This window comes from Poecile atricapillus, chromosome 3 (assembly GCF_030490865.1).
Source record: "Poecile atricapillus isolate bPoeAtr1 chromosome 3, bPoeAtr1.hap1, whole genome shotgun sequence".
NCBI lineage: Eukaryota > Metazoa > Chordata > Aves > Passeriformes > Paridae > Poecile > Poecile atricapillus.
This window is the reverse complement of record NC_081251.1, coordinates 74,813,505-74,832,940: the sequence shown is the minus strand read 5'-3', so window position 1 is coordinate 74,832,940 and position 19,436 is coordinate 74,813,505. Positions and strand designations below refer to the sequence as shown.

Below are 19,436 nucleotides of genomic sequence, written 5' to 3'. Positions count from 1 at the left end.
GAAGGGCATTTATCTTATTTGTTCTGCAAAATGCATATTATACATTGAGTGCTGAACAAACAATCAGAATAATGGCTTACAGTAGCTTAGTTATCTTTAGCACCTTGAAAAAGAACACTGTTCAGCAAGAAAATAAATTTAAAAAAAATTACCATCACTTGCAAGGAAAGCAGTTTTTGTTTCCCATTCTTTTGCTTCACTTACCCTATTATTTCTTATCAAGCATGTGATCTTCTAAAGACTTAAATCTAACTCTGCCACCAGCTTTAGTGGGAATACCTGCAGGAATGATAGGCCAAATTTGAAACTCCTCAAATAGGATTGTCTTCTCACTCTGTAGATGATAAAAATCTCACAAAGAATAAGAGAGGAAAATTTAATTTAATGGTTTCAAGTAACTTTATGCATTGCCTTAAATGGAAGATGCCTTGATGATAGTCAAACACACAATCCTGCTTATAATGCATTTTATACATATAATACTTTCCATTCATAAATATCTGTAAATTTTTTTACAATTGTTCACAGGAATCATGTCACTCTCCAGGCTTTACAGCAGCTGTTTTACTTCTCATTGCAAAGACCCTAGGAAAAAAATAGGGATTGCAAGTGAAACAGCACAAATTTTCCACTGTAAACTAGCTGGTACACTGTAATTTCATGCTTTAGCTTCCTGCACACTTGCTTTTCCAAGGAAATCAGGGCCTATGTTTTATCTTCCACAATACAGTCTGTACGTGCTGGTCCTGCTGGTTCACTCAGACATCTAAATTTTTGTCTACACTAGTATTTTTCTTAAATCCTGATTCTGTACTAAAGATGCTGTCATTTGACTGTTGATGGTGACAACTTGTTCAGCAGGCCTGGCTTCTTTCAGTGCTGCTTCAGCACTGACCAGCTCATGGCAGTTGCTGCTGGTATCTGACCATCAATAGCATTTCCATTGCTTCTGCTACACAGAAATACATTGTAGTCACCTGGGATTTCTGAGAAGTGACATCTAAACATTATTAGCCTGCTCCAATTCTGCTCCCTTTGAGGGATTTATTTGTATCCAGGCTGGAGTCAGGCTATGGTTTAGAAATGCTGACTAGACATAGTTCAACTGGAAATAAATAAATTCTCAGCTGATTATATACACCGTGTGGGTCCAGCAAGTAGTAATTTAATTCCTGGTGCTCCCTGGCATCTGAAAACCCAAGCATGCCAGCAATGCTAAATCAACTACTTTTAGTAGCCAGTGTTCCCAGAGCAACCACCTCTTTTCCACAGGAAAGCCAATTTTATCTATGTAGCTCGTAACAACAAAATGTTGACCTGTGCACACTCTGTACCTAAGCCTCCTTTCTAATCCTGAAGCAATACAGCCACTGTTTCTCACCCTGTAAATTGAACCAACCCATTTCACCAATATGCAGACTGAACCAAGCATACAAGCCAGCACAACAATCCACAAATGTCATCTGTGACAGAGCACATCCGATATCTGCCTTGGGTAGTGAGCTATCACATCACAGATTTTACATGGTTTCTGGCAGGCATTGCAAAACATCCAATGCTATCTGGCTGCAAAGTTAAAAAAAAAAAAAAAAAAAAGAAAAAAAAAAAAGAAAAGCTATTTGGTATCACACTCTGGATGTGGAAAAAAAAAAATCAGCCTATTTTTCCCCCTTCTTTTATGTAAGAAGAGTTTTGTTTTATTTTTCCTTTTCTCTACTTTACATCTAAAAGGAATACAGTATAGCTTTAGTATGATGGCACTACAAGAACTTGAGGTTTTGTGTGTTGTCCTCCCCTCACCCCCGCTAAGTTCTCCAAGGGCTCTCAGAAAGGCTTTCAACACCTCCCAAAGTCTGGGACCCAAGAAATAGAATCCCTTCTGTCCTTGGAACCGGAAAGCCTGAATATGGCACAGTTACATATGTAGGGCAAAAGTATAACTGACCTTCACCTGTAAAACCAGAACGTCTGGTAGTTATGCAGGTGCTGTACTACTGGATCAAAACAATAATTTAATTGCTTAATGTAGACGAGGCCTCTGAGGAATCTCCTTCTTTAAATAACCCAGTCAAATCAAAACTTCATCAGCAAAACTCACTCCTCTGAACTCCCTCAGCAAAGAGGAACTTGAAATACTTAGCCAGGTGTGCTAAAAGGAAACAGTATTTCCCTCTTTTTAACCACCCGAAGAAACCAAAGATACACGCTCGGACAACAGAGTTCAAAGAGGATTGTCCAAGTACTAAATTTCAGAGGATGCCCAATGCACAACAAATATGACTGCTGAACTATCAGGATGCATTACTTACTTCTGCAGGTTAAGAAACAAAGCCAAACCCCCAGAGCTGGTCTGAATTCCAGCGTCTACACAATGGGAAATTCCTCTTAGGGCCAACTGACACGTTCTGCGAGACACCACAGAAAAATGACGTGTCTAAAATCCATTAAAACGCATCTGATGCTTTAACTTCTCATCAGGTTCATCTCAAGCTGTGGAAATTTGTGTCGACAGAGCCTTTTTAGACAATTCCTTTCACGCGGTGTCCCCCAAGCACTCCACAACCATTATCAAACGCAGCGGCGACCGGGGCAGCAGCGGAGCGTCGCTCCCCTGGCTGTGCCGGGAGACGCCGAGGCACCGCAGCGACCCGGGGGCCGCAGGGCGAGGGGGCGGCCTTGACCTGCAGCCGCCCCCGGGCCGTGCGCGCTGACCTCCGCCCGCGGGCACGGAGGGCCGGGCAGCGCCGGCACTCCCGCCTGAGCGCGGGGAAGCCACGGCGGGGCCGCGCCGGGATCCGCCCGCAGGCTCTTTGTTCCCGCGGCCGCGGCGGCTCTTTGTTGGTGCCGCAGCCCGACCGCGGGCCCCGCGCTAAGGCGGCACCCGGGGCTCCCGCCGCTTCTCCCGCGGGGCCTCCTGCCGGCATCGCGCTCCCCGCGGGGCCGCGCTGCCCCCGCCGCCGTGCGGGGACTCCCACCGCACCTGGCCTCGCCTCGCCCCGCCCTGGCCACCGCCGGGCCCCGGCCGCCTCCCCACGCCGGCGGGAGCGGGGGAGCCGGAGGGGAAGGCGGGACACCGAGGGCACTCTCCGGAGGCGCGCACCGGCGGGAGGCGACGGCCGCCGGGAGCGCGCGCAGGCGCGCACACGCCCGGGAAGGGGAGGAGGAGGGCGGGCGGCCGGGCGGGGGCGCGCACGGCCGGTGTGTGAGGGAGAGCGAGGGGAGGGCGATCCCGGGGCGGAGAAAGGCGGCGGCAGCGGCGGCTTCGCTCGGCTCAGGGCAGGCGAGCGGCCACAGACGCTGCCGAGCCGGGAGATACGGCGGCCGCTGCCGACTCGGGGCATCCTTCCTCTTCCTCCCCACCCCCTGCCCGCCCTTCCCCCTTCTCTTTCTCTCCTTCCCCACTGTCCGCCGGGGCCGATCGCTGTCGGCGGCACGATCCCGGGGCGTTTCCGCGGCGCCCGAGCCGGCAGTGGCCGCGGGGAGAGCCGGTCCCTCCCCTCCCCGGCCGGGACTGAGGGACCCCCCGCTCCGTCCGGGGCTCGGCTGAGAGGGCCTGGCCCCGGCCCCGGCTCGGCTCCCCGGCGGCGGGCTCGGCGAGGATGTCGGGCGGCGGCGGCAGCCGGGAGGAGGAGCGGCGCAAACTCGCCGACATCATCAACCACTGGAACGCGAACCGGCTGGACCTGTTCGAGATCAGCGACCCCACCGAGGTGAGCGACCCCGGCGAAGGCCTCCCGCCCGGCCGGCCCGGTGAGACGCCGCGCCCGGGCCAGGCCGCGCCCCGCGGCAGCCGGGCCCCCGCGCCGCCCCCCGCCCCGGCCGGGGGCTCGAGCACGGGCACGGGCTCCCCTGCGCTGGCCGCGGCCGGGGCTCCGCTCCTCGGTGGGGAGTGGCGGCCGGGCCCCTCGCCGCGCCCGGGTGAAGGCAGGTTGTAGTGGCCGCGGAGAGGAAGGCAGCGAAGGGCCGGAGCCCTCCCCTCCTCCCTCTTTTCCCTCCCGTAGGCACATGCCGGCCTGACCCTGCGGGACAGGCGGCTCCGAGGCAGGGGAGAAACCCGGTGGGAGATGGAGGTGGCGAAAGGGGGCCGGCAAGGGCGAGAATACAGGAGCTGCCCCCGTCCTGAGCCCGACGAGACCGGGTAGCTTCGTGGGCTTTTTTTTATCTGTCTGTGACTTTAGCTGTACCGACGGGCGGCTGGTGGAGGAGGATGGAGAATCTCGGTGCTGGGCGCTTTTTTTTCCTGCTAGCTTGTTTTTTCTTTAAATATTCCTCTTTGTGCAGAAGGCGCCTCTTACAAAGCAACCTGCCGCTTATAGTCCGGCGGCTCTCCGGGCTGCTGGTGCAATCCCCGGAGTGGCTTTCCCAGGGCGTGACGGACGGAGCGCCTTGGCTCTCCGAGCCTGCAGGCTGCCAGCCCGCCGCCTAAAGTAAATACCAGGAGCAGGTTCGTAGACCCGAGTTCACATGTTGTACTGGAAAAACACAGCCCCTAATTTCTGCCTAATGAAGTGGGTGTTTCTGATGGCCGAGAGAGGCTGGGTTTTGTCCTTTTTTTAAAAAAAAAGAAAAAAAGTAATGGTCAAACCACACCCTCCCGCTGCCCCTTGTCATGTTCCCTTTGGCTGGTTCGTGCTGCGCGTCTGGTTTGAAAGCGACGACGGGCGGGGGGTGGGGTAGGGGGAGGGCTGGGGACGCAGGTTACAGCCCTGTTTGTGTGTGACAGCGGGCTCCCTGCTTAGAGGGTGGAGGCTGATCATGTGCGTGTTCCCGGGGAAAAGGAGGAAATTCACACTTGCTCTTGGCCTGGCCCTGGTTGTTTATTAACAGAAGCCTCTGAGAAATCACGTTGGCTTGGTCTTGGAGCTGGCTCCTGTTTCTGCACCCAGGTGCTGACTGCTAGCAGAGCCACGACAAAGCGTTGAAAGCAATTCTAAGATTAGGAGCTACAACACCTTCGGGTATTTTCAGTTCTGTTCATTGCAGACAGTTTCTTGAACACAAAGATGACGGTTTTCTGTGATTATTCTCTACATCTTGCAAGATTTATCGTAATTAGAGTTCCTTGATTGTATTGCGTAGGTTTTAACAGTGTCATTGTTGGCTGACAGTCACTGTCTCAAAAAAGTGGGCTGAAGCCAGTGTCAAGAAGCCTACATGATTGTGTTTGAGAACGTAGCACAGCCTTTTTGGAATTGCAGGTTGAGTGCTACCGGCCTGTGGCTGAACTTTTTGTCTTATTAATGTATTTGTCCATTCCCAGTACATTCTAACTTCAGCCTTCTTTGTGTTTATGGCAGACTGTGCTTCTGTGGTTTTGTTAGTAAGCAGTTCAACAAATCACACTTTCTTTAGGTCAGCCATGCATATTTATTATCATAGTTAACTAGAGCTTGCACAAAAGTCACCAGCTTCTTTATAGTTATTATTGAAAGAAAAAATAATTTTCCTTGCATTCACTCCACACTTATGCAGTTAAGCCTCTGAACCTGTATAGGAGCATTCTCACTACTGTCAGTGATGATATTTCAGTTGGACTACTGAATGTGAAAAATGAAGTGCATGCATAATATGCTTAAATGTATGAGCTCTTTAGCCTACTAGTTCTAAAAGTGTTTGATAAGTCTGCAGGTGCGTTTCCATGAACTGGCAGCAGGTAACAATTTTATAGATAAAGTATATTTTCCTTCCAGATAATTACGGTTGTGAATGTTCACATTTATTTTCACTCTTACCCTGAGCTGACACAAATTTGGCAGTACTTTCAGCCCAGATGATGGTGTGATTCCCATTTGTACTGTTTATCAGCCTAAATGGAAGCCCGTTTACTAGACTGCTTGAGAACTGACAATCCTCTGTTGTTTCCCTGTTTTTCCAGGCTCAGATGTGCTTGACTATAAGGCACATCTTGCTTTTTGTAGAGACTGCAGCAACTGTGGCATCTGTGAAGATGCAGTAACCTGGATATGACTTTCGTCTCTGTGTGCCTGAGCTGGGTCAACCTGAATAATTTTAAACTATCCAGACATGGTTGCTGGCCTGCTGTGTTAACTTTGTAGCCCAAACTGCAGACTGTCATCCTGGAGCTACTGATTGGATATATCAGTAGAGTTGATGCCTTGTAGTGATTCTTCAGGCATTTCCTCAGTGAAAATAACCTGGTTTAAGTAACTTGTAACTTTTCTATGTAAGAAACTAGGATTTTTCCAGAGCGGGTAATCACAGCTTTAATACTAGGGTTCAGAAAGTTTTATATTTTTGGTAAAGCAAAAGTAAATTGAAATCTAATGTAAATTGACTGGAGTTCTGACAGTATAGATTTTGCAGTGACAGTGAAAGGAATTCACATGTGACCAACTGATATCTCTTGGTATTAGTTTGAAAAATCTAGTTCTTTGGTGACATGCAGTTGTTCCAACTCTATTAGATCCTCTTCACTTTACTGCAGCGAGTAAAATGTGACTTTGTTTTGAAGGTCGGGCAGTATTTTGAAAGTAGTTCAGATTTGTGGGTTTTTTTTCAGAGAAGTTCTTCATGAAATTAATCTGTTTGAATTCCTGTTAATATTTTATTGGGTAGACTAGTTCTAAGGGATTAGAGATTTACTTGTTTACTTGCCTCTTGGGAGACTTAGGGAACAAACTGGTAAGGTATGTAAGACATTGAAAAGCAAAAGCCTTGGACAGGTCATGTTGAGTTCTGTTACTAACTTCTTAACTTCTCTTTGACTCTAATATTAACTAAGTCATTCAGAGCTGCTTTACCCCAGCAAAACAGAAAATGAAAACTTTCTGTTCCATGCTCAAAGCTGAGTATTCCTCTCACTGTATCACGTGTTAGGAAAACTGAAGACTTCTTGGGAGTGAGGCTTTCATATCTTCACTTGCTTTCACTGAAGTAATTTGTGGACTCATGCTTGAGAGCAAGGTGGTAATTTTAAATTTATGAGGTGTTTACCAGTTTGAACCATCGTTGCTGTTCTGAGAAATCTGTTCATTTGCATTATTTTACTCTGAATTTTTTTTTTTTTTTTTAATTCAGAAAGTAGCAGAGAAGCTCTGTGGCTTGAGAAGCTTATAAATGAAAAAACGAAAACTCTGCATTTACTAGCAGAAGTTTAAACCATAATGTTTTAGGAGTGCTGCTAGGTACAGACCTTTGCTAAAGATGTCTGCAATACTGGTCATAATTTAAACTTGATTAAGCTTTATTGTGTCTACTTTGACTTATGAGGCAGCTACTTGCTTTGGCAAGTCTGAGAAAAAGACTGGACTTTTTGGGGGAAAGTAGGGTGCATCGTGTTTTTGTTTGTAGATAAATTCACAGATTCAAGATGAAGCAGAACATTGACCCTTTTCTTCAATTGTTTCCCGTTGCCCTTGTTCCAAGTATTACCAAGTTTTATGGATGCTTTTTCCTTTTTTCCTTTTTTTTTTTTTTTTTTTTGGTCAGACATAGAAACACAGTAAAGAGACTTAGAAAAGACTTAGACTTTTTGGAGTAGGAGACAAAATGATTGTTTGATCTTGATTTAAGTCTTGGGTGCTTACAGCACTCTGAGTTTTCAGAAAGGAGCAAGTTTGAATGAATTTATAATAAGTGTGTAGAGTTGTTTGGAAACCTGTAGATAGGAAATGATTTGCATTTATACAGTTTAGCTTTTTTAGCCTCCTCCTTTAATGGAAGTGCTAACTGGAGTTGACTGTTAAAATAACTGCACAAACTGGTGTTTTGAGTGAGAGGAAAGAATGGAGGGGTACTGTACACTATGCATTTATCGCTGTTTGAATGCATCTAATAAGATGCCATGTCTGAACTAGGTGTTGCAATTATTGCTGATGACAAAATAAAGTTTCATTTTAATACATGCTTTCATAGCAGTCTATGAGAGGAAGAGAAGTGCTGCGTTTTTTCTAAACATAGTTTATGGAGTAAGAATGTGAATTACATTTAATTCCTTTGAGATAGGCACTTTTTAGAACAAGTGAGATTTTTTTATAACAATTGCCCAAGGGCTGGGGGATTGTTGTCAGAAACATTGATCTGTTGGCGTTTTGTTTTCTCATGGAGAATGTTGTTCTAGACTAATATAGATATAATATATCTCTGTGTTAGCAAAAGTAGAAAGGTCTAATCAAAAAGCTTAGAGAATATAGTTTGCATTAAAGAATAACTCCTGAGAGTTTGACTTTTAAATGGCCATCATTAAAAAAAAAAAAAAAAAAAAGAAAAAAAAGAAGGAATTTCAAAAATCTTCATGGCTATTTGATTATTTTTTGTGTGAAAAACCTTAGGTACAAGCAAAAACCTTAGCAACAAGGCATTAGAAATACCCCTTCAGAATGTGGGTGGGGCTTTTTTTCCCATGTTGCTTTGTTTTGTTTTGTTTTTTTTTCATATTGACTTCCCATGTGTTGTGTTATGTATGTTTGGTCTATTCAGTGTGTTTCATATTGTTTTGTTTGGCTTTAAATACAAGTTAGCAATGTATTAACAGAAAATATTGCACAGTACACTGTATGGTAGGATATTTTGGGGCTGATGGAATTTTTGTCTTCATTTTTTGGATTCAGATCTGAATCTGGTTCATTAAGTGTTGCAGGGAAGACTGGTATATGACATAAGCTTATAGTCTTTTAATGGTAGTTATGCAAGCTTGTTATTTAAATCTAGTTAAAGCAAAAATAAGTGGGAAAAATGGGTTTTAACCCCCCTGCTGTTTGTCTGCATGGTTGCTCACTCACCCATAAAAAGATCCCACCCTTTTAAAAATCTGGCTCTGAGGCTTTTTTAAGACCTGTTTTTGAAATTGGTAACCTGTTGTGTTATGTGTGATATTAGTAGAAGAAATGCAACTCTGGAGCTAAGGAAACGCCATCTAAATGGTAGAAATGCTTGTGCCGTCTCCACTAGCTGGATTTCACTAGTTGGAAACCACTTTCAGTAGTTTTAGCAAGTGCAACTCCTCATACTGTACAGACCTCAAGAAGCTGGTAATATATCTGAAAATACTGTCTTTTTAAGTTTGCCAAACCTATGGTATGGAAAGTAAACTCAATTTGCAACAAATGTTTAAACTAGTATTTAGTCAGTCTGGAAGGGTGATTGGAATCCTGAGCACTGATGCCTGTGCTTTTTAGTGAACAGAATATTTTTCAGTAATTGCTACCACTAAGCGGGCACAGTTCGAGAGGGGATATAAACACTGAGGCATTAGAGGTTCGGGATTACTAATTGCACTTTACCGAGCCTGTTGAGCTCTAGCTCTGCATTAAAATGGTTGGAGAAAAGAAGTCAGGGATGCAGGCCTGCTCATGTGCCTCAAAAGCAGTATTCTGAGACCAGTTTTCCTTTAACTGAGTCAAAGTGAATAGTCATTACAAATGACTTAGTGCTCTCTAGAGAGTCACAATTATAAGTTTGAATTAAGATATTGACCACAGTCTACAGACAACATAATGTAATGAAAATAATTCTAGGAAGAAGTTTTAGGCTGTGCTTTTAATATTCCTTATATAAGTTATTTCTTGAGCTAGTGGCTAATTAGGTCCATACAATTCAGACATTCTAGCTTTAAGAATTCCCTCCTGATGTGTCAATCTCTTCTCTGCCTAAAATGCCATTGACAAGCATTACCTTTCAGCTGAAAAAAACCCTAGTCCTCTAGACATGTAAGGGGTTTGCTTTGTTTGTGCGAGTGTGTTTTTTCTGTCAAAATAATTTCTCTTTCAGAGAGGTTAAACCAAGATGAATGGAACACACTTTTATGATTTTTGAGGGAAACCTAGCTTTATAATTAATGAAATTCTACTCTTGTGTCTAGATGTTTTTGTCATCTAAAGGAGGTAACAAAAACTGAAACTTAGCTGGAAAGTGATAAAAGTTGAAATGAACTGGTGTTTGTGGTAAGGCTGTAGATTATAAGAAACCACTCTGAGTTTATCTTCGTGTCAATATTTGTTGGAGTAGTTGCTTTGTTATAAATCAAGGGAAATAAATTGTAGCTGTGCAAAATTCAGAACATGCGTAAAGAAAATAACTTCTTGTTTTGACCAGTGGTTTCTGATGAAGGTGGAATTGAGAATCACAATGTGAACTAGTAAACTAAATGTTGTGATAAACTTGAGAAGTCTAATTTAGCAGATATTATAGATATGTAATGGAGTGTTTGCTCTGTCTGTCAAAGTGAACTTCACAGTAATGGAAGCCTCTTCTGAAGTGTATTTGAGTAAAGCACTGTTTAGGTAATTGTTGATTTTTCAGGATTTTTGGCTAGGAAGAATATTTACATGTAGAATAGATATTGAGTGATGCTCATTTCATCTCGTGAAAAGGCTAAAGCCTGTTTATTTCTGCTGTTAAGGTTGATAGGTAGATAAACCAAAGAGATAATTGATAGCTGTTCTGGATGCGTGTATGACTTGACTCGTAATTGTTGTTAAACTTTTTGCAGAGATCCCCCTTTCCCTGAGGTCTTTAATTGCGAGTAAAAATTACTGCTTTTCTGTAACAGTCCCTGTCTGGACGCTTGATAATCTAAGATGAAAACTTGATTCAACAGAGATAAAACTCTGTAGTAGATCAGACCTAACAGTAGAAGTCAAATTATCGACCTGGACTGTTTTGTGCCTCATGAGCTTTTGCATAATGAAGATGTATAACATTGTAACATAACTATTTTCAGTGTAGGGATAAGTTTTCCATGTGATTGGTTGTCTTCAGTCATTGAATTGTAATTCTGCCTTTTGCTACTGTCTAGTTTGGTTCTTTAGTAAGACTAAAAAAATCTGCTTTGACATGAAGTCCAGTGTTCATTACTTCTACCTTCTTATTCTGTGTTACTTTAATGTTTTCTTGTGTTAAGTGCTTGTAACTTGCTAAAACAGTGGGCATTGCCATCAAGGTTATCAACTGATCGTTATTACATATTTCATTAAATTTTCTAGATCTGCCTTCTTCCCTTGTATGCTCACCTTGTAAGTTAGACAGCTCCTCTTCAGATCATCTACTACCACAGATACTCTTACGAGGAAGCCATTCCTCTGGTTCTTATTCATTCTTATCTTCTGTGAAGACGCCTTCTGTCTAAATACTGCTTGCTTCGTTTCTCTATGCACTGTGTAGAGCAGGGCTCTTTATTGCCCTGGTCTGTCTTGCAGAATTTTGTTGTAGATTACTAATTACTTTGGAGAATTTCTTTAGAGTTTGAATCCCAGAAGAACTGGAAAAGGTCCTAGGACTAGGGTTGTCATCTAGAAGATCAGTGTAGGGTGTTAGTTTTAAGTGCAAATTTGCACTTAAACATAAATTTTACTTGGTTACATGTATTTGTAATTTGTCTTTGAATTTCATCCTATTAGTAGAAGAATCTATTAGAGTTTGATTGTACTGATGAAATTGTGTACACTTCTGTAAGTTTGTTCGTGTCACCTCTTCCAGTGAAGAGCAGAAATTACATATCAGTTTTGAAAGTTTTAAGCTTTTATTAAGTGGTATTTGGTATATCTTAAGGATAATTATAAATGGATTTCTGATTTCACTTACGTATTCCAAGAGTATAAAAGATATTTTACTTTAAAAAATAGGAGTTACTATAGTGACTCTTTCCAAGGACATTGGAAAACCGGCTGGTTTGTTATGGAACCGGAAACTGAGTATGTATTTGGCTGTGACTCCCAATGCCAGGTCAACTCTTGGGTAAATATTTTAGAAGGGTTTTATGCACTACGGTACTAGTTGCAATAGACTGATGGCAGACCTGAAACAAAGGCTGCTGGGTGGGGTTTTTTATTTGGTCAGTGTTTTTCTTACTACTTTGATAATTTGCACTCTTGTAACTAGACCTCAGGAATGTGAAGGCTCTTGCAAAAACTCGCTACCTACTAACAGGTGATAGTTTCTTGATGACCTGGTTTAGGGCTTCCCCTTGGTGAATCGTGTCCCAGGGCATGCTCAATATCTGGCTCTGCTGTGTGGGAAGAGCACCTTTTGTAGTGTGAAAAAGAATGAGTTGTCTGGCAACAGTATTTATTTGGCCAACAAAGTATGTTGCTCAGAGCAGTATTCATGAACTAAGATTTCAGTGCATAGACTTTTCAAGCACTCCATGATGTGTTTAGTAGAGCTTTCTCTTTGTTAGATGACTTGTCAGTCCACACTCCTCTATTTTCTTAGAGGCAAGATACACATTTTGATGTCAGTGTCATGCTTTTTACATATGTTTACATTTTGCTTTTGCATATATTGTATTGCTTACAAAACCCAGCAGAAGATCAGAATCTCACTTCTTAATGAAAATTAGGGGCTGTTGGATATCCTGTGGCTGGGCAAGTGTTCAAAGGACAAACATTTCCCCAATATCTAAAACAAGAAAAGGTCTCATTCCCTCTGCCCTCCAGAAGGTGCTCTACTTTGGGCAGTACATCAGCTTGAAATTGGAAAGAGCGCTTCAAAGATTTTGTTATCGTTCTCAATTTTAGTAAAAAACAATTATACCATGTTCTTAATTTAAAAAACATTGGGACAATGCTGTCTGTGATGCAGTGTCCTCCTTGATGGGAAATGTCTATGTGAAAACAAACAAAATTGAACCAGGTTGTGTTTTAGAAAGCTTTGCATTGCTAAAATGATTTTCATAATATCAGTTCTTTTATGTTGAGATATCTGGTTTGCATTCTCCTTCCATGCACAGTTTGATAATATTTTCTACATTCGGATCATATCCAAGCATTGCATTCTTGTAGAAAGCTGTGTGTTTTATTGGGAAACATGGTAAGTTGTTTCCAGTTAAAGTGATAGCCTTACTGAATGTGACTGCTACTTACTTTCAATGTAGACAGAATTAAAGTTTTAAGACCTTTAACGCTCACTGTACCTATTCTGACTGTTGAAAGATTTGGATAGTTACTTTCCATATCTGGAAAAGGAAAATAATCTGAGAATTGTGATGGAAAGACAGTGTTTACTAATGAAAATTGCTCAATCCTGCTAATTGATTTTGATGGATTTGCCTCTTAGGTCTAGTGTTTGCTGTACAGTGAAGAAGGTCAGAACTGGAATTACTAAGATTACTGCATTTTGTGATCTAATTCTTTAGCTTTTTGAAGCCTTTAAAAAAAAGTAAATGTTAAACAACTGTTTACTTCTTTGAAAATCAGTGAGGTGCTCTAACAAGGCCCTTCTTTGTTTTGTGTGACATGTATTGTAATACTTTTGATAAAGTCTCCAGCAATTCTGAAACTGTATCTAGTATTTCATGAGAGTTTTTCTTGTTGCCATAGCACAGCAAGGTCCATTTCAATAAATTTACTTGTTATGCCTACAGCAAACTGTTTTCAGACAGATAAGGATTGATACATAGACTGGAAAAAAAAAAAGAAAACAATGAAGTAATTTTATACACTGACTGATATATTCACCAAAGCCATCTACCAGCATCCAAAGACCGAACCAGCCCAAAGCTGTGACATTATTGTAGTTCTGGGAAGTTTTCAATATATGAGCTGGGTTTGCGGTCTGTCTCAGGTGTTCTAGCCATTTAATAGAAAAAAAAAAAGGGTGAGAGGATTTGGCTCTACCCTGGAGCCTTTGTCAGGATTTACAGTAAAATCCTTGTGATTTCTGTCTGTCTTAGCTTCTGACTAAAGGTCACCTGTAAGGTAGGATCTGTGATGAAATTCAGAGTGTTTGATTTTTACAGTGTTCAAAATTCTGGTAGAGTTTTCTGAAGCAATAATCAACAGTAATCCTAACAGTAATCAACAGTATATCCTAACATTCTGATACTGGCTCAGTGTCTTGAGAAGTTCTGAAGGAGTTACTAATTCTTACTGTTATAAATAAAATGTTTGTGGTCTGAGACAAGCTCCAGAATACTTCTGTTTCATGCTTTCTCACTGCATTAAGTTTAAGCTTGAACTCAAAAAATCAGTGCATCAAATTTTTGAGAGATTAGACGAATTTGAAAACTTTGCCTTCTCAAAGTATTCTTCATTCATTTTGGGTTATAAGTGTCAAGTGGCAGCACAAAAATTGGTAGCATTGTACCAATGTGAGACAGTCATGTACTGAAGCTCAAGTGTTGTACAATGTACTGGTACTGCTGGTTTGTAAAAACCTTTTGAAACTCAGCACTTAAGTATCTTCAGTGTTCTACATTTTTCTCTAGGTCTTTGAACATTTTTGTGTGTATAGATGCTCATAAATATCCATGTATATAATTATAAATGCACTGATCTAGCCCTCTCAGTAAACCTTCCTGTGTTGAGACCTTTTCTCCCTCATTTCCTCTCACACTCACTCTGCTCCAAAAATCTCACACCCACAACCTTAAACCAGACACTCCAATCTTCTGTTTTTAGGGAAAAATGGCAATTACAGCATTCTTCATCCTGCTACACTGGCTTCAGAGAGCTGCCTTGTGATTATCTGCCTCTGTCAGAAGTTTCCCATGAGGTTACAGATCAGACATTAAATCCTCTACACTTGCCATGTGGACTTTGTAGTTTGGAGTGGCCTTGCAGTTGGACCGGTTATAACCAGTTAGTCTGTGTGCTGATGGTGGCTGTGACACCTGGGTTTTCTTCTAAGGGAGTGCTTTTTTTGCTTACTCTACTGTTACAACCATAGATAGTTTTCCCTTATTTTGGAGAGGATTCCTTTTAATAGGCTTCCAGCTTTTGTCATCTCTTCTGGGTATCTGCTAGATAGACAGACTGAGTTTCCTGGATTAACCTTATACTGAATTCTTTAGCTGCTGAGAAGGAAATCTTGCACCAAGGGGAAAAAATCCTTCCTAACCACCTCAGAGGTAATAAGGATGGTACTCAGAGCATGTAGAGCTTAATATAGCCAAATCCTAAGGATAAACAGGGTGCTTTTTTATGTTGCAAAAGGGTCAGGACAATTTCTCTGATCCTTGATAGACATGCTTTTTTCCTAGTGTCAGCTGTATTCTTCTATGGCAATATCATGATGTTATTGGCAGTAGTAGAAACTTGCAAGCAGGGTGAAATACCAACATATTTCTGATAGATACCTTTATATCCTTAATTTATGAAGTGAAATGTTGACTAGCAGTGTTCTTTGTCATGACTGATGGATGTGTGAGTAATCTGAAGCTATTTCCACCTCAGCAACTGTAAAAGAGGATGAACGCTTTCACAGGTACACACTCACTGTGTTCTTCAGTCACTTCTTCACCCACCTCTCAACACTTCTGAAGCACAGAAAGGAAGTGGCAATGTTGACCCTCTTCTGCCATCACTGCTGTCTGATTGCTGTGACGAGGTTCAGTCTTCTGCCACGCAGAACTGGCCGTCTTTGATTCTCTTCCAGCTCTGTGGTGTTGATGATACTGACTTTTACAGCAACCACAAGTACATGGTAGCAGTTAAATTTGTATGCCGCTTTTTACTATGGCTTTGTGGAGCTTTGGCTAGCTCTTTCTCTGCCGTATTGGCCACCCCCAATGTCCATCTGACTTAAACATCATTAAGCATTGACAACATTTTAAAATTGGTGCTTAGCTTATTTCAAAAATTTCTTTCTATATTTACATATGTGAAATCTAGGTAAAATAAAGAAAAAAAAATAACTTCAAGTTTAGGTTTTGCTAAAGGTTACTGTATTTATTTTTGGGAAAAGCTGCTTACTTGCTATATGCAAGGAGACTTTTTTCTTTAATTACTGAGCTTTGCTGTTTTCCATATGACTTTTCCTTACGTTGACTATCTATCTAAAACAGTTCTATAGGTAGAATATTTATGATACATTTTGTTCATGGAATGAGCAATTTTGAGTATAGTTCTTGATGTATGGGCAATGGTCATTCAAGTATGTTTGGAACTAAGTCATACTACTTGAATTTTTATTTTTTTTTTTTTTTGTTTTGTTTTGTTTTGTTTTGTTTTTATCCCCCCCATAGAGTGCTTCTCCAAGTTGTTGCTATTAGCAAAATTGAGGGTTGGGACTAGATGATCTTTAAGGTCTCTCGCAACTCAATCCATTCTGTGATTCTAAGATGATATGTATTTAGATAATGCTTAGCTTATACTTGTGAGTAGCTGTATCATCTCCTTAAACTATCTTGGTTTGCATAAAAGACTTCTAACATTCTCTCTTCGTTATAATGTTTCCAGGACAGTGGGATGGGGAAAGTGAGGCAGATAAATGAAGTAATGTGTTGAAAACTGTTGTAAATTTAGTTACTACAGAGCCAGAAAGAGAAGCCAAATTTTTATAAGTGTATGCAGTTCTCTAGGTTATCCTAATTTGAGATTTCACCTTTTAAAACATAGGGGGAAGGGAGTTAATCACACTTATAGTGTCATCTACCAGCACTATCACACCATCTCTGGTTTAAATCTTAAGTGAGTTGTATGGGTTAGCAGAGAATTCTCCTTTTCTCTGTTGGGGAGCTGCATACAGTAGGTTACGTATCTTCATAGAAAACTGGAATAATTTTCATATTTGGGGTTTTGTTTATTTGTTTCAGAAACACTTCTGTATCAAATGTACATGAGACTGCCTCATTTCAGTAAACAGGTAACTTGAGTTCTAAATTTGATGAATCAAGCTGCTGAGGAGTTGGAATGGACCTTAAGGATTGCCTGGTTACAACTCCACCTGCCATGGGCAGGGACACCTCCAACTAGACCAGGTTGCTCAAGAGCTTATCCCATCTTCCTTGAACGCTGCCAGGGTCAGGGCATCCACAACCTCCTTTGGAAACCTGTTCCAGTGTCTCACCACCCTCTCAATAAAGAACTTCCTGATATTAAATCTTTCCCCTCTTTCAGTTTGTACCCATTATTCTTTGTCCCACCACTGAAGTTCCGGACAGACTCCTTTTCCAGCTTCCCTGTAGGTCCCCTTTAGGTATTGGAAGGCTACTTGAGATTTCCACACAGCCTTCTCTTCCAGGCTGAAGAATCCAGGCTGAATAGCCCTAGCTTTTTCCCCAATAGTTTCCTGTATCAACATGTGTAATTATCTGGTGTTCTAACATCTCATAAGCTGTTAATTAAGGCAAACATAGATGTTTTATTCAGATTTTTGAAGTGAATATTGAATACAAAGAAATTCAAAATCCCCAAATGCTTTGCAATAATAATTTAAAAAATGAAATATTTTTGAATGAGTTACTTTAAGTACCTAATCATAAGGAAAGTTTGTGTCTCACTGTGGAGAGTAATAAATGCACAGAACAAATGATATGGTGTTATAAGAGTTTATAAAATGTGCATGTGTTTTTGTTTGGGATTTTTGTTTCATTTGATTTCATTTCTATACAAGTAAAATATAGTTGTAGGAATAAGTCTGGAAAAGTTTACTGTCCTCAGTAGTAGAAAAACATACATCCTGTAGTCAGTGTACATACTATACTGGGAGATGTTATTGGTTGTTATTTAAAAGGAAAAGAAGCCAGAGACTCCTTAGATTTTTAAATTACTTTCCACTTCTGCATACTGCTATCTTTGCTTCCTGACAGAATTTTTGTTTTGGGTCATCTTCTCATATTCTTGTGTCATCCTCTCTCAATATTGAGAGGATAGACCTCTTTGGTGTAACTTTTCAGCTATGTTAATTCTGATTTGCTACAGAGACTGTTTGGCTAATATCAGCAGTTAGTTAAAGCCTAAATTGTTTCACTGTGAGTCAGAGTATACTTGAAATCTTGTACAGTAGTATCATTTATGCCTTCATTAACTATGTTTTAATATCTGACTAAGCCAAATGAAGTTACTGAATACTTTTGTAATCTGAGCCTGTTTAAACTCGAAATAGTCCTGCTTGCGGTTAATCATCTCTGTTAATGTTTGGATTTTAACTTGTCCTTGCTCTGTGTGCCACTCAAATGACAGTCCCTTGATAAGGATAAAATTAAGGGTATTTGATAGAATTGTGTTTTAGAGCAAGAAAATGCCTGAAAGTAAGCAACTATTTAATTTTTCCGATAGTTTCTTGCAATGTATTGATGACAAATGAAAGGTGGGAATTTAAGTGAAGTGAACTAAACATACAAACCATGTCACTGGCACAACTAACTACGGGGCAGATGTGCAGGACTTGGTGAAAGTAAAAGTTCATGCACAGTACATTTTTTTTCTGGCAACTCCTAATTAATAGAGGTGTAAAGACCTGTTTTGTTAACCAGTGCTGCATGATAATTTGTTGTCTTTGAGAAGAAATCCATAAAATAGAGCTGGTAACACTTCTTACACATAGCTCTTTGGTGACCAAATGTGCTATTTGAAGGTGAAATGAGCATTTTTATGAGTTCACTCCACTGAACAAAGTTACTTTCCTGACTTGGGAAATACTTCTCACTTACTTAGTCTATTTTAAAAAATATAAATTTTTTTTAACGTATATAATAATAATATTCTCTAAAAATTAAAAAGGTATATTTTCTGTATGTGTAAGGCATATTACAGAAAACTTCAGTTGCAAGTATAAAATTGCAGTATAAAATTTACTTCAATAAATTGAAAGAATTAGATTGTATTTTCAAAATGGAAAGCATTTCAAGCATTTTTTTCATAAAGCTGAAGTATATTCCAGAGGATTGGAATTTAAATAGTGAACAAATTTTATGTAAGCAAAAAAAAGTATTGCATTACTTTTACAAAAATGGGTCTGATCTGGGTTTGATCATTGTCAAAATCTGCTCCTTGAGATGACTTTCTTCTTGAAACAAGCATGAAAATTTTCAGTGCTTATTTTTGTAAACCTTACTGATGATGAAGCAGGGGATAGCACATGGGACAGGGAGTAATGGCATGTCTAAATTCAAAATTAAAAACTAAATTCTAAATTAAAAATTAATGGGTACTGGAACTACCATTTCTGACCATGTTGCAAATGAATCCATCTAATTAGTATGGATTGGTCCAAAGAGAAGAGCATACAAAATGGACTCCCATATCCTTACACAGAGAATTATGTTTTCTCTTCTTTGTGATTCAGAAGAAAGCCTGAAAAATTTGGCTTTGGGGAACAGATGTATTTGCTGGCCTTTAACTCTTCGAGGGATGGGGCATCTACCACCTTGCTGGGTAACCTCACAGTAAAGAATTTCTTAATAATTAATAGAAATCTACTCTTTTTCAGTTTTAAACCATTCTGCCTAGTCCTGTCCAATACATGCCCTTGTAAAAAGTCCCTCTTTACATTTCTCATAGTCCCCTTTAGGTGCTGTAAGGCTGCTATAAAAATGCTTCCCTAAAGTCTTCAGTTCTCCAGGCTGAACAGCCCCAGCGTCTCAGCTGTTGTCATAGGAGAGACATGTTCCAGCCCTCTGATAATTCCTGTCTTGATCTCTCTTTTGTCTTGGTCAACCCCACTTTCCTTCCTGCTTTCTGAGTTTGTTTTCTAATGATGTTCTATTGCTTTGAGGTGTTCTCAAAATCAAGTTGTTTGCTGTGGTTAGCTTTTGA

At 40.8% G+C, this 19,436-nt stretch overlaps 1 protein-coding gene across 18 annotated transcripts in view; it reads left to right on the top strand.

Annotated features, from left to right (window-relative positions):
- Window positions 1-3,215: 3,215 nt before the first annotated feature.
- The window catches only part of AFDN (afadin, adherens junction formation factor), a 118,253-nt gene continuing 102,032 nt past the window's right edge, over window positions 3,216-19,436 (top strand). For 9 of the 18 annotated variants that reach the window (XM_058833908.1, XM_058833911.1, XM_058833905.1 and 6 more), the window contains exon 1: window positions 3,217-3,710. In XM_058833908.1, the coding sequence (XP_058689891.1) occupies window positions 3,600-3,710 (111 nt within the window). In that variant the 5' untranslated portion in view covers window positions 3,217-3,599. Of the gene's footprint in view, window positions 3,711-19,436 lie in introns of all 18 variants that reach the window. The other 9 variants (XM_058833907.1, XM_058833899.1, XM_058833900.1 and 6 more) reach the window with 3 other exon arrangements.